The 14,179-nt window shown below is 50.8% G+C and overlaps 2 protein-coding genes across 2 annotated transcripts in view; one reads left to right on the top strand and one right to left on the bottom strand.

The window, feature by feature from the left end:
* Positions 1–1,995, top strand: part of IFRD1 (interferon related developmental regulator 1) — a 48,716-nt gene extending 46,721 nt beyond the window's left edge. Inside the window, exon 12 of the mRNA XM_069627911.1 lies at positions 1,662–1,995. Within this exon, the coding sequence (XP_069484012.1) occupies positions 1,662–1,754 (93 nt within the window). The 3' untranslated portion in view covers positions 1,755–1,995. The remainder of the gene's footprint in view (positions 1–1,661) is intronic.
* Positions 1,996–12,656: 10,661 nt separating this feature from the next.
* On the bottom strand, positions 12,657–13,148 carry LOC138514453 (protein LDOC1-like). The gene has a single exon (XM_069629960.1). It carries the CDS (start codon positions 13,146–13,148, stop codon positions 12,657–12,659), a length of 492 nt encoding a protein of 163 aa, XP_069486061.1.
* Between the last annotated feature and the right edge of the window lie 1,031 nt (positions 13,149–14,179).

Raw genomic sequence — 14,179 nt, 5'->3', positions numbered from 1 at the left:
TGCGCACTGGGGTTTTGTCTGGAAGGCCAACGTCTAATGACTGGGATGGATGTTTGCATTAGTTCTTATGGTGGTGTGGGTTTTGTGTTTAAGTGGGGTGAGACTGGCCTGTTAGGTCGTGTGAGGTATGTGTTGGATATGCTGGAGCGCAGCAAGGATAGTTAGTGGTTGGTACAGTTTGTTTTATTGTTGGTTACAGAAGCAGTACTGCCATTGGATTATCTCGTGTCCCCTGTGATCTTGCTGTTTGTGCGTGTTTTGTGCTAATCCTTGTGAGTTGAATAGCCAAATCATTTTCTAAAGGTGAAGTGGTCTAGTGTTATCTTCCTCGGGACTGAGTTCCATAGATTGGCAATTCGACATCATACTACCTGAATTTCCATTTTTGTATTTCGGTTTGGTTGTCTCTTATCTTAGGCTTCTTCCTGGTTGGTAGCGGTTGATCTTTGCTTGGAGGAATTCGGCTCCTTGTCAGTGTAGTAATTTAGTAGGCAATGCAGAGGGCTTTGAATTGAATGTGTTTTTTTGTTTTAACTGGGTGCCAGTTTAGGCTTCTCAGGGTTGGTGTGATGTGGTCTCTTCGGTTTAGTCTAAATAGTATCCTTGCTGCAGTGTTTTGGATGGGTTGGAGTTTTTTAGTGAGCCGTTCCGGCATTCCGAAGTAGCATTTGTGTAGTTGATACTTGATAATATTAGGGAGATGATTGAAATGGTTCTGTGTGGGAACAAGGGGTAGGGGAGCATCCCTCGTAGGAGTCTCAGGAGGTAGAAGCATTTCTTTGCTATAGCGTTGACTTGTGATTTTAGGGAGTCAGTTGTCCATGAGTATTCCCAGATTTTTTTCTCTGCCGTCGCTTCCTGTTTGGTTTCATGCCAGCTGCCCAGCTCAGTTGTCTGTTGCGTTATCCTCTGGGGTTGAGATCATTATTGGGGTTTAGCTTGTGGTTGGTTGTCATCCAGCTGTATGTCAGTGAGGCATTTGTTGAGGGTGGTGTTTGGGTCTTGGGTTGAGGCCATCTTAACGATGACTTTCGTATCTGCGTAGTTGTAGGTGGTTTTGAATGATTTTCATTGAGGACATGTAGATGTTGAAGAGGAGTGGTGAGAGGCAGAACCTTGTGGTACACCACAGGAGATTTTTTGTTAGAAGTAAATGGCGTTGGGTAAGTTCTTTCAGTTTGGTTAGTGAGGAAAGATTGTAATCCAGCTGTCAGTGAGGCAATTGTTGAGGTTGTACAGCAAATGGCACAGGAATATTGAGGTGGCAGCCTCAACGCGGCACCTGTTAAGTCAGCACTGCACTCCTTACAGCAGGGGCATGCATCCTTTAGCTCTGTAGATGTTTTTGGACTACACCCATTAACCCTAGCCTGTGTATTCAATGGTGGCGTGTCATGGGGGTCGTAGGCCAAAGGAACTGGAGCCAAGTTCCAGATCTGCCTTTGAAAAGGGACTTATACACATCTGTGTTGGTCACATGCATGAATATGTTAAGACTTTTGCAACATTATCGCTAGCCTCCTGATATTTGGGCATAAGCATTATTGTTGCTGAAGAGCACTTAATTCAGTGATTGTGCTTATAACCAGAAGAGATGTTGGCCAATGGAATAATTGGCCTTGAGTATTGAACACTTATCAGATTCTGTTTTTACTTTTCAGCACTTGTACAATTCGGCAGCTTTCAAAGCTCGAACGAAGGCCCGAAGCAAACTTCGAGATAAGAGAGCAGCAGACGTTGGAGAATTCTTCTAGTCATACATTTTTGTATGAACAACCCTAATTTTCATAATTTTTAAAATATATGTATATAAACATTTAAGCGAATTTCAGCAAAATAATTATTTGAATACAGATCAGAGGAACATAATTGTATTTATTTGAAGTACCATTTTGGGTTTGAATTTGTAACCAACGTGTATGCCGCAATTTCGTTATTAGATGTACGCAGTGTATAGGATGAATTATATTGTAATAAACCATACAAATCCACGAGGCTGCAGTGTCCATGTACTTTGTGAATCATGTGTGACGTATGAGATGTTAAATCATGCCTATATGGGAGCTGTCCAAGTTGCTGCCTGCTTTAAAACTATTCCTTATCATTTGACCTAGCAATGAATGTCCATCTACACTAGTGGCAGTACACAACTACCCTTGGCTCAAAAATGGCAGTGCGGGTGCAAAGATTGTGAGGGAGCACTGCACTGTATGTGCAGTTGGAACATTGTTTATTCCTTGTGAATTTTCAAACTCTTGGGCTAATTCAATGGTAGTTCCCTTGGAGACCTCGCAGTCCACATAATGCATCAAAGCGATAAAAGGCTGGAGTGCATTATGCCACATCCTGCGTCTTATGTGCAGTTTATGGCGGCAGACAGCATCCGGTTGGCAATTAACCTTGCGTGGGATAATCGCTGCTGACTTCAGATGTACCACACGCTTTGATTAGGTTCCGCAACTCAAACCACCTGCCGAACGCCATACAAGACTCTCTCCCGATCCCTTGAGAATAATGGACCAAGAGAAACAGAGCAAGGTCAGTCACACCTGTATAGTAGACATAAAATCTATGTAATTCTCAAATACTCTAGGATATATGGAACTACAAACACTATACCTATTACGTCATAATGAACCATCCCCTCCCTATACCAAGAGCATCTGCTCCGCCCTGAAATGCGAAGCACATGTTAAACCTTAATGGAGATGGAATGCGGAGGGCTACTTTGACCCTTTAATGATAACCTAGCCACATTCGTCTGGGGGTGAAACCCAGACGACAAAGCACGTTCAATTCACAAGTTGACACCGGGACTTCCAGAAACGGGAGATGTATTGACTACCCCTGTCGGAGGTAACTTTGTCCGGAAGGTCGTGCAGACAAAACACATCTTTAATGAAGACTTCTGCCATGTCCACGGCCGTATTGACACCGTGAAGAGGGGAAAAATGGGCATGCTTGGATAGGGTATCCACTGTAACCATAATACTACAAGGCCTTAAATATTGGTGTGAATAACTACTTGATCAATAAAATAGATACTCCAAAATAACGCACTTGAAATAAGGAGAAACAAATGGTTATCTACACAGGAAAAAATTAGCCTAAAAACCACTTCTCCAGCATGGGGTCTGGCATGGATTCACATGCTCATGAATATTCCCCGTCAGGCTGGGAATCCTTGGTAAAGAAAAATCAGTATCAGTTTCTGATCTGTTTTTCGTAGTAGTAACCAATCACTGATCTCTGCGTCATACTGACCACAGCCAATGACTGCCATCTCCCTAAGCCCCGCCTCTGGCAGCCATCTTCAGATTTTTACAGCACGTTCAAGTGTTGGGATCCTCGTGCTATTGCTCTCGAGCTTTAGTGCGTTTTCGCGCTTTTTCATAGGAAAATTCTTTCGGTCAAGTGCCTCAAGCTCCACCGTTTCTTTATCCGATCAACGGGGACCCGTGTCGGATTCTTCTACGCCCCTCAAGGGTGAAGATTTCGTCGAGCCATGCTTTTGGAGGACTCCAGAAGTTTCTCAGGCCCATCTCGGACATGGCCCAGGAGAAGGGAAGTTCGACGCCCGGAAAGCTATTCAGGGTCTGCCCTGGATGCCAGCTTCAGAATGTCTTCAAGGAGGACGAACACTCCCTTTGCCTCTACTGCCTGCATGAGGACAAGACGCACGTGGAGAAGGACTGTGCGTTTTGCGGCAACATGTCGGAGCGGACCATGAAGGACCGCCATCTGCGTCTCGATAACTGGCTGGAAGGGAAGAGCCCGTCAGGCGAGAAGTCGTCCGAGCGGTCTTCTAAGACCTTTGAGGGCACCTCGGCGACGGGGGCCCAACAGAAGGCCAAGCACCGCGTGTCCGCTGTCACCAGGAGCGCTGAACGGTCAGGCTCTTCGGTTGCCAGGCAGGGCGCAACCTCCCCGGCGCCATCAACCACGAGCCAACGCTCTGGCTCGGGTAAGAGGAAGTCCGAGCACCCGGCGAAGCTTCTGGAGAGGCCCCGGTCGAGCTCGAAGGCCCCATCAGAGGGGGAGCGAGGCGGTGACCCTCCCCCCAAGGAGAAGGCGGTGAGTGCACCTAAGGTGGTGAAAGCCTTGATCCACCCTGCCAAGGCCTCTATCGAGACAGTCGCGGCGGCCCTGGCTCAGCCATTGGAGGCTACACCAGTGGAGGCGACCTCAGGGCTCAGTCTCCCTGCCACCGCGGAGGGAGTCCTCTTTCAAGCCCATCGACAGGACCCCCGTGAAACCTCAGATGGAGAAGAAAAAGGGGGGTCAGGAGGCCATCGTGGATTCGGCCTCAACCTCTGAAGAGGAGCGATCGAAGACCAGCCCGTCGGGAGGGACCCCGACGAAGGAGACGAGAACGTCGAGGGTGCCAACGAGGTTCCTGACCGCCCGTCGGAATCCCCCTCAACCAGTGCCACAAGACAACTCGGCGGCCATTTTGTAGGCTATATAGTCCTTATGCTCGGAGATGAGGACGAGATTGCTGTTACCACCAACGGAGGAACTACTCCCAACGGGGGACCCAGAGCCAGGCCCTTCTGGGAGCCCTCCTCCTAAGAGAAGGATTCATCCTCCACCTCCTCAACCATCGCGCCCTGCTCAGCCCTCCTCCCCGTCCACGACCCGTGGCGATGATACGGGGACGGACACCGCCGCGACGGGTACAGACGACGAAGTTTACGACGAGGATCTTCCGTCGTCGCCTCCTCCCCGGGCTTCCCCGCCCGACGAGATTGGATAGTTTCATGCCATGATCGCCAGGGCATCCGAGCTTTTCCAGCTCTGCCCGGAAGAGAAGGAAGGTTTCCTTTATCAACGGCGCGAGACCAAGAGGAAGATGGTCCTCGCTGTACCTCTACTGGACGATATCTGGGTTGAGGGTCTCGCCCTCCTCAAGAACCCATCCACAACGCCTGCGAGAAGGGATCGGTACGAGAAGTACCAGGTCCCGGACGCGGTCGTCTCCGCGGTGGCCAGGAAGAAAGCGGGGGGGGCTTCGGCCTCTACGTCAACCCCCCCCCCCCCCCCCCCGGACGGCGAGGGAAAGAAATTGGACACGGTGGGATGCAGTCTCATCTCATCGGCAGCGACGGCGATTAAGGCTGCCAACGCCTTGGCTATCTTAGCCCGCTACGACAGGGAGTTGTGGTACAAGATCGCCCCCCTGCTGGACTTCCTACCGGACGACAAGAGGGCAGAGGCCCTAGAGATCTTGCAGGAAGGAGAAGTGGCGTCGGACCACGCCATTACGATAGCGGCGGACATCGCTGACACTGGGTTTCGCCAGTTGGGCAACGGGGTGTGCCTTAGATGGCGTGGATAGCACAAGGCAACGGACTTCCGGCAGGATGTGCAGACCAGAGTTTTGGACATGCCGTTCGACGGGAGCAACCTGTTTGGGAAAACAGTGGAAGATTCCCTACAAGCCATCAAAACGGAGACGACCCGGGCTCTTGGTGTTCTCCAGCAACGACGGCCTCCCTTTCGGAGCACCGGAGGCAAGCAGGGTGCCTCCAAAGGTTCCAGCGGCGGATATTCCACCTACCGTCAAGCGGCCCGTTCGTCGTCACAGGAAGCCTACAGGGGACGAGGCAAGTCGGGCGGACCCCGCCGTCCTCAGCCAGGGAGAACAAGGCGGCAAAGCCTCGTCGAAGCAGGACTGAACCGGCCGTGGGGTCGGGCCCCCACCGAAGCATCCCGGTGGGAGGCCGGCTGGCGAACTTAGTCAGCTTGTGGGAGTCCATCTCCACCGACCGTTGGGTGCTGGACGCCCTGGCCCAGGGTCACGCGCTCGAGTTTCTAAAGTGCCCGCGCGTCCCCCCCGTGGCCAGGAAGGAACATCACGTCCCTCAACTTCTCTTGGAGGTAAAGGCGATGCTCAAGAAAGGCGCCATCAAGCTCGTCCCAAAGAGGCTTCGGGGCTCGAGTTTACTCAAGATACTTCCTTGTGAAGAAGACAGGAGGATGGCGTCCCATCCTGGGCCTACGACGACTGAACAAATTCATCAAGGCACAGAAGTTCCGGATGGTCACCCTCCAGCACGTCCTGGGTCAGCTGGAGGAGGGCGATTTCCTGTCGTTGGATTTGGAGGATGCTTACTTCCATATCCCCATCCTAAAATGACACCGAAAGTTTCTCAGATTCGTGGTCCAAGGGCGTCACTGCCAGTTCAGAGCCCTTCCCTTCGGATTGAGGTCGGCACCCAGGGTGTTCAAGTGCCTCACACCGGTGGCGGTGCGGCTGCGCCTGGAGGGGATCCACATCTACCCCTACCTGGACGACTGGTTCATCCGTGCAAAGACAAGGGAGCTCGCCGCGGAGCACACAGCGAGGACCGTCCAACTACTCACGGACCTGGAATTCTCCATAAACTACGCCAAGTCCCACCTGGTGCCCGCGCAAGACGCACTGTTTTGGGAGCGAAACTCGACACAGTGGCGCTTCTGGCCTCTCCGTTGGAGGAAAGGACGAGGGCCATCTTGGGCAAGGTGCAGCGGATGCTGGTTGCGGACGCGGCCAGGGTGAGGTCCATCAAATCCCTCCTCGGAATGTCTTCTTGCATTTATCTCATCCGCCTGTGCAGGCTTCAGATGCGCCCGTTACAGGAGTTCCTGGACGCTCGCTGGATCCAGACGACAGGCAGCTTCGAGGACAGGATCACTCGACGAGAGCTTCCGACGAGCGATCCGGTGGTGGGGCACCCGCGCGCATCTGACGGCAGGCATGGACTTCCAGACCCCGGGCCACCAGAAGACAGTGACCACGGATGCCTCCCTGGAAGGGAGGGGAGCGCACACCGAAAATCTGCACGCGACAGGCCTTTGGCTTCCGACGGAGAAGTCCCTCCATTATCAACGTCCTGGAGCTCCGTGCAGTGTTTTGGGCCCTCAGGTCATTTCTTCTGTCCCTCAAGGGCAAGGTGGTGAGGATCTTCACCGACAACACCACCACCATGTTCTACATCAGGAAGCAGGGCGGTACCAGATCCCCAGCCCTGTCCAGGGAGGCGCAGGATCTGTGGCATTGGGCCGTCGCCCAAGGGATGTTTCTGGTGCAGTTTCATCTGGCAGGAATAAAAAACACCATCGCCGACTCTCAGCAGAGAGCTGCGCTCGTGCCACGAGTGGGAACTATGACAGGATCTAGTCGACCACCTCTTCCGACGGTGGGGCACACCCCAGATCGATCTGTTCGCGACGGTGACGAACTCCCAAGTGCCGGAGGTTCGCCAGCAGGTTTCCCCAGCCGAGGAGCATGGGCGATGCTTTCTCGTTCCCCTGGGAGGGCCTGTTTCTATACGCGTTCCCTCCATTGCCGTTGCTGATCCGGCTCATCAACCAGCTCAAGAGGTCACGGTGCAGGATGATCCTCGTCGCACCTGAGTGGCCAAGGCAGATATGGTTCCCGAACCTTCTGGACTTGTCAGCGTCCCCGTCAATCAAGCTGCCAGTGGACGCGGATCTTCTCTCCAGGGAAGGAGGCGCCAACCTCCATCACGACCCAAAGTCGCTGAACTTGCAGGCCTGGCTCCTGCAGCGTTCGAGTTTGGAGGATACGACATACCGGCCGACTGCAGAGAGGTTCTTGCAAAGGCCAGGGCGTCCTCAACTCTTAAATGCTACGGACACAAATGGAAGAGGTTCTCTGTCTGGTGCACGCACAGAAGATTAACCCTCTAAGGATTACGGCTCCTCAAGTACTGCCGTACCTACTGACGCTGGCCAAGGCTGGACTGGCGCACACTTCCATCAAGATTCATCTTGCTGCGATCTCCCGATACACCAGAACCACGGGACGGACGTCTTTGTGGTCTCATCGTCTGGTGAAGGAATTCATGAAGGGACTGTTCAGATCGTTCCCGCCTGTGAAAGCTCTGGCCCCGGCATGGGAGCTCAACGTGGTGCTGACCAAGCTCATGGGACCTCCGTTCGAGCCTCTGCACTCAGCTCTGTTGAAGTTCTTGTTGTGGAAAACAGCGTTTCTTGTGGCCATCACCTCCGCACGACGGGTGGGAGAGATCCAGGCCATTTCCTGCAAGCCCCCGTACTTGACCTTTCACGACACGAGGGTAGTGCTCAGGACGCACCCCTCCTTCATGCCCAAGGTGCCGCCGGACTTCCACCTCGACGAAGCCTTGGTGTTGCCTGTTTTCTTCCCGTCGCCTTCGTCGCAGGCTGAAAGGACTTTGCACTCGCTGGATGTGGCTAGAGCGCTGAAGTTCTACGTGGACCGCACGAAGAGTTTTCGGAAGACGTCGCAACTTTTTGTGAACTTTGGACCTGTCAATCAGGGGAAGGCTCTCTCAAAGGCTTCCATTTCCAGATGGCTCTCCGGCTGTATCATGTACTGTCATCGGTTGGCAAACCAACTGCTGCCCGGCCGTCCGAGAGCCCATTCCACCAGAGCGATCGCAGCTACCACGGCGTTCCTATCTGGTGTGCCCCTGCTGGACATCTGCAGGGCTGCTACATGGAGGTCGACGCACACCTTCACGAAATTCTACTGCGTCGACCGGGATTCCAGGGAGGAGTCCAGGGTCGGCCAAGCAGTGCTGCGCAACCTGTTCGCCTAAGGTGAGCCTGGTGAGAAGGTAAGAGATGCTTAATGTTGAGTTGTTGTATTGCTTAATGTTGAGCTTGTTGCCACCTCCCGTGGTTGTGCATGTGTGTACTGCTATGTATTCTTTTATTCATGAGCATGTGAATCCATGCCAGATCCCATGCTGGAGAAGGAACAAGTTACTTACCTGTAACTGTTGTTCTCCAGCATGGGTCTGGCATGGATTCACATGCAAACCCTCCCGCCTACCCATCTACGGCTCTTCACTTGGTCATACTGCCACTTCACGTGCTACCAAATCTGAAGATTGCTGCCAGAGGCGGGGCTTAGGGAGATGGCAGTCATTGGCTGTGGTCAGTATGACGCAGAGATCAGTGATTGGTTACTACTACGAAAGACAGATCAGAAACGAAACTGATACTGATTTTTCTTTACCCAGGATTCCCAGCCTGACAGGGAATATTCATGAGCATGTGAATCCATGCCAGACCCATGCTGGAGAACAATTACAGGTAAGTAACTTGTTCCTTCTCTCATCCATAAATGCCTAAACAAGGCTCCTTGCTACCTAATAGAAAGAATCTCCAGAAAAGACCTCAATCGGACCCACAAGGCTAGCCTATTCCAACTGACTTTGTGCCACGCCTCAAACTATCCACTATTGGAGGTTCTAGCTTCCCAGTCTGATCGGCACAACTGTGGAACTCCCTACCTTCCACACTAAGTACGGACCAAAGTTTCACCAAATTCAGGCAGAATCTGATCGAATGGCTCATAGAGAAGGATAAGTAACTCCCTACATACCTTACCAGTTATTTTCCACATGTCATGTCTGTTTTACTGGTTCTGATCCTCAACTGTTGTAACCAAGCTGTAAAACCTACTTAATATGTTCAACCTTTGTAAATAAGTTGTATGCCTTCTTACCTTCTGCGCCCTGATACCCTTGGATCTGGCGCGCACAATAAACAAACGGGTACATGCTTGCGAATTTGGGAGAGCGACAATAAAGCCTGTGGATATGTGACTCCAGGGGCGTGTAGGGTACAGGCCCTTGTTCAAGCAGGCTTATGGGTTTTATGTTTGCTCCTCGCGCAGACCTTGCAGGATTGCACATGTCCAACGTTCACCTGTAGACCAGGCCAGTAGAATGATCTCTTGAGGTGGTCCAGGATCCCAGCTTGACCACGGTGTCCAACTGTCTTATGGTCATGGCACCACGTCAGAACCCTATGGCAGAGAGGGTCCGTGGGTATGTATAGCCAATGTTCGTGGAATAAGAGGCCCTCCCGCTTTGAGTTCATTTCCTAATGTGATCCCTGCGAGACCAAGGCCTCTGACTTGTTGCGGAAAGGATGTCACCTGGCCGATGAGTTTTTCTTTGAAAAAAACTTTCTGGAAGAGGAAGGTACGGAGCTGGAAACCCTGACATGAGCGACAGGTCGTCTGCCAAGTTGACTGCCCGGGATATAGGTAATGCGAAAATCGTATTGTGCGAAGAAATGAGCCCATCGCCCCTGACGTGAATTTACAGTCTTTGGTTTGGATTACTTGGAGGTTATGATGGGTAAAAGTGTGTATGCTCCCTTGTAGCAAATGCCTCCACTCCTCACAGGCTAGTTTCATGGCTAAAAGCTCTTTCTATCACAGAATAGTTCTGTTGACGGGCAATGGGGTGCCTCCTGATCTTGGTTTTGCAGAAGCACTGCTCCTATAGCAGCGGCTGAGGTGTCAGTCTCCAGGAGGAGGGGTCTCCTCTGATCCAGGTGGCGCAATATGGCAGTACTGCAGAACAGTACTCTTGGGTGTTTGAAGCTTTCCTCTGCTTGGTAGCCCCAGAAGGACATCAAGGTTTTCTTACGTAGGTGTGTGATGGGCAATACAACTTCAGAGAACTTTGGGATAAAACGTAAAAATCTCTGGACTTCTTTCACTGATGTGGGTGTGGGCCAATGTAATAATGCCTTTCTTCTTGCCACCATCTGTATGCCATGTAGTGATAAGATGAACCCGAGGTATGGTACAGTGCTGAGCCTGAAAATTAATTTCTGAGACAGTGTTTCTTGAGACGGTTCAGAACTTCAGTCAGATGGAATCTGTTCCTGTGGGCTTTGGGAGAACACCAGTATATCGTCCAGATACACTGTTACTGAAATGAACATAAGGGCTGAAAACATGCAGTCCATGAACCATTCGAACACGGCTGGGGTGTTCACTAGAACAAAAGGTGTTCTAAATGCTGTCTACCACTCATCGCCCAAGCAGATTTTCAGCAAGTGGTATGCACTGTGGAGATCCAATTTTGAGAATTTTAGCTCCCTGCATCGCCTCCAGAATGTCCGGGATATTGGAAAGCGATCCCAGATGTTGACTTTGTTTAATCCTCGCAAGTCTATGTAGGGTCAGAGATAAAGTGGAGTGGAGCCCCTGCAGGGGATTTTGACTGTCAGATCAGTCAGTTGTGTAAATTGTCATCTAGGTAGGTTTCGGGGGTCCTTTTCCACCTGGGACAAAGCAAACCTCCTTCCAAAAGGCACCAATGCATTGGGAACCAAATCTATCGGACAGTTTTTGGGTCAGTGAGGTGGAAGCTCTAGCAGGGTTTTTTCGGCGAAGACCGCATCGAAGTCTGTAAGGACTAACGGAATGGAATGTGCCCAGACAGTGTTGTCTGAGGAGACCGGAAGAGCCTGCGCCTCCTGATAAAATAGTCAGTGAAGAAAGAAATAACATTGATCGGCACTCCATGTGAATATGATTTTCAGCGATTCTGAGGTTTTGCATAGCATTTTTATTTTATTCTAGGTGCGGAGGAGATTATAAACAACCCTGGTATATGGGTTGTGACATATCAGACGAACAAGTTCCTGTATATGGGAACTCCCGTCCTCTGCTATCAGAAGGCTCACATGTGAGTTCTAGTCGTTTGAGAAATATATAGTGTTAAACCTGAATACACATACACATGCAAATTGTAATGTACATCCAAATGACTTAAGATGCACAAACTATTTAATAAAACTTGATTCTTTTATTGTTGGCCCAACATGTTTCGTGAATCACTTCTTCAGGGGCAAATCACAATTAGTTTCCATATTAATATCTGCAAGAAGAATTTTTAAATAATACCCATTAGTAGACATGTGCATTGGTGCCTTGTATTCAATGTTTCCAAAAGCAAAATAAATTGTAAACAGATTAGTGGTCCTATCTTAATGTCAACAATGAAATTTGTGACCTTATGGCCCTATGAATAGTCAGTGAAGACAGTTCTTCTGACAGAACAGGGAATCAAAACCCAACTGGTTGGTGGTCCAGTAGATCTGGGGGTTGTGCTTCTGCTACCATGTGATTCCCAGAATCAACGGAAAATGTGCAGCGCGTATATCAAATTGGATTTCTTTAGTATGCTGTTGGATAGTTGGTCTCAAGTTTTCTGTAGTCTGTGTGATGGGTCGAAAACTAAGAGGACTTCCGTCGACCTTCTGGTCCTCTTTGCGGTTGATCCTATGCAGACCCACCTTATCGTCCCATATTGTCGAAGTTGCCCGCCGCACCACAGTCCAATAAAGCCAAAGCTTCAATCTGACGTTGATCCATGTTGAGCAGGACTTTGAGTACCATGAGCCTGGAATCGGGTGTGTTGGTAGGACCAATTGAGTGAGACACTGAATGAGAGCCCTCGATAACCCGTCCCTTCTAGGACAGAGGGTTCTCGTTTCCCGAGCATACAGGAGGAAGTTCTGTACAGTTCCTGATCTGATGGTGGTCCGGTCCGCAATAGGCACATAGCCCTTTCTTGCTTCTTTGTTCCCATCCTTCGGAAGTTAGAGAGGGTCGTGCGGTGCCAATCTGCATTGGTTTGTCCATCTGCATCGCAACAGGTGACAAGAGAGGAGGATCATCTGTGGTATGCGTTGGATTTCAGAAACGTCGCGCCTCATGTCGTCTTTCCTGCATTCTGAATTCAATCTAGAGGGCCGCTGCCAACAACTCTGCAAAGGAGGAAGGCTGAGGAGTCCTGGCCAACTGATCTTTGTCTTCACAGCGTCCGCGCCTGAATATGACAAACTGAGATTATTCAGGCCATCCAGTCTGTGGGAAGCCTCTTGAAAGTTGATATGTAGGTAAGATCTGCCTGCCCCTGGCGAATGTCCAGAAGGTCTTCACATACAGAGGTGATCTCAGGTCTTTCAAAAGTTCGCTTCAACTGGGCTTCAAAGGCCCCATAGTCCTGAAGCACCGGGTCAGCACCTCTGACCAAATGGGTTGTCCAGGCCAGGGCATTGCCCATCCTGTTAGAGATTACAAACCCCACTCTGGCATGATCCGTAGTGTACGTGTTTGCCCGGAACGTGAAATGGCTACTGCAGGCATCCAAAAACTTCAATCTTTTTGGAGTACCATCGAATTTACCTGAGGCAAGAGCCATGGGAGGCAGATCAGCATGTCTGGGATCTCTGGTTGATACCATTTGTTTCAGCATATTGTTGTCCGTCTTCAGATTTTGCACCTCCATGGAGAGGTTCTGGACAGCAGCTACTAATTCTTGCAGTTGTTCTGCAGTAGCCATCCTTGGAGTAGGGCGTTGCAAACTGTCAACCCTGTGTGGCTGATCTTCCCCAGTTCGTTGGCTCCCCTCCTCCTCACCTGTTAGACTGAAGTCAGAACTGGCAGGTATCGAGCGTCTGCGGGCTCGATAATCCTGCTTTTTTATTGTGTGGATTACAGCACAACCTGGGACTCCCCTCCCGAGAGGGACTGTTTCGGGAAAAAGCCTTCATTAGGCACAAAAAACACTGGATGTTGAATTTGAAGTGGTGATCCGACTTCCCACGGCAGTTGTTGGAAGATGGGTTCCGCAGGCTCCGGTAAGCAGAATTACCAATGACACAAGCAGAAGAGCCAAAAGAGGCTTCAGGTGAAAGTTCCACAAAGAGACAAGTCCGCTGTAAAAGTAACGGAAGACGGAGCTCTGCCTACAGAGCACTGAAAACGAACACTGGAGAACCAGGGTAGGAGCATGGTAGCAGGGAAAAGCGAGAGAGGGGGATGCAGAAGGTCTGTGGCAGACAAACGTGCGAAAAGGGAAAGGCAGGAGGTGTCACGGCGAAACCGCAAAGGGATGTCGTGGAGAGGGAAGGAAAAGGGGAGAGGAGTGTCCCGAGAAAAGCGGGACAGCGAAAAACTAGCGTTGGTGACCCAAAACAAGCAGCAGCAAGGCTAACCGCGAAAGGTTGCAACGCGCCAGGCTCTGGGGAGGCGTGGCTAATAAGTCTCGTGAGAAGCTGTGGGAAAAAACAGTAGACCACTGCTTAGAGCTACGTGGTGGAATTTAGAATGGCTGCCTAACCTCACACAGGGCCACCAGTGCCACGGGGCGAGACGCATGACAGTCTGGGCTGTGCGCCAACCTTATCTTTGTTCTCCAGCATGGGGTCTGGCATGGATTCACATGCTCATGAATATTCCCCGTCATCAGGCCAGGAATCCTCGGTAAAGAAAAAATCAGTTTCGTTTCTGATCTGTCTTTCTCAGTAGTAACCAATCACTGGTCTCTGGGTCATACTGCCCCCAGCCAATGACTGCCCTCTCCCTAAGCCC

This window comes from Ambystoma mexicanum, chromosome 12 (genome assembly GCF_040938575.1).
Source record: "Ambystoma mexicanum isolate Mex_15411 chromosome 12, UKY_AmexF1_1, whole genome shotgun sequence".
NCBI lineage: Eukaryota > Metazoa > Chordata > Amphibia > Caudata > Ambystomatidae > Ambystoma > Ambystoma mexicanum.
The sequence above is the reverse complement of the archived record's forward strand: the minus strand, read 5'-3'. Positions and strand labels throughout refer to the sequence as shown.

Excerpts from the sequence above, each read along its gene's own strand:
- LOC138514453 (XM_069629960.1), bottom strand. The coding sequence starts at position 13,148 with ATGGCTACTGCAGAACAACTGCAAGAATTAGTAGCTGCTGTCCAGAAC.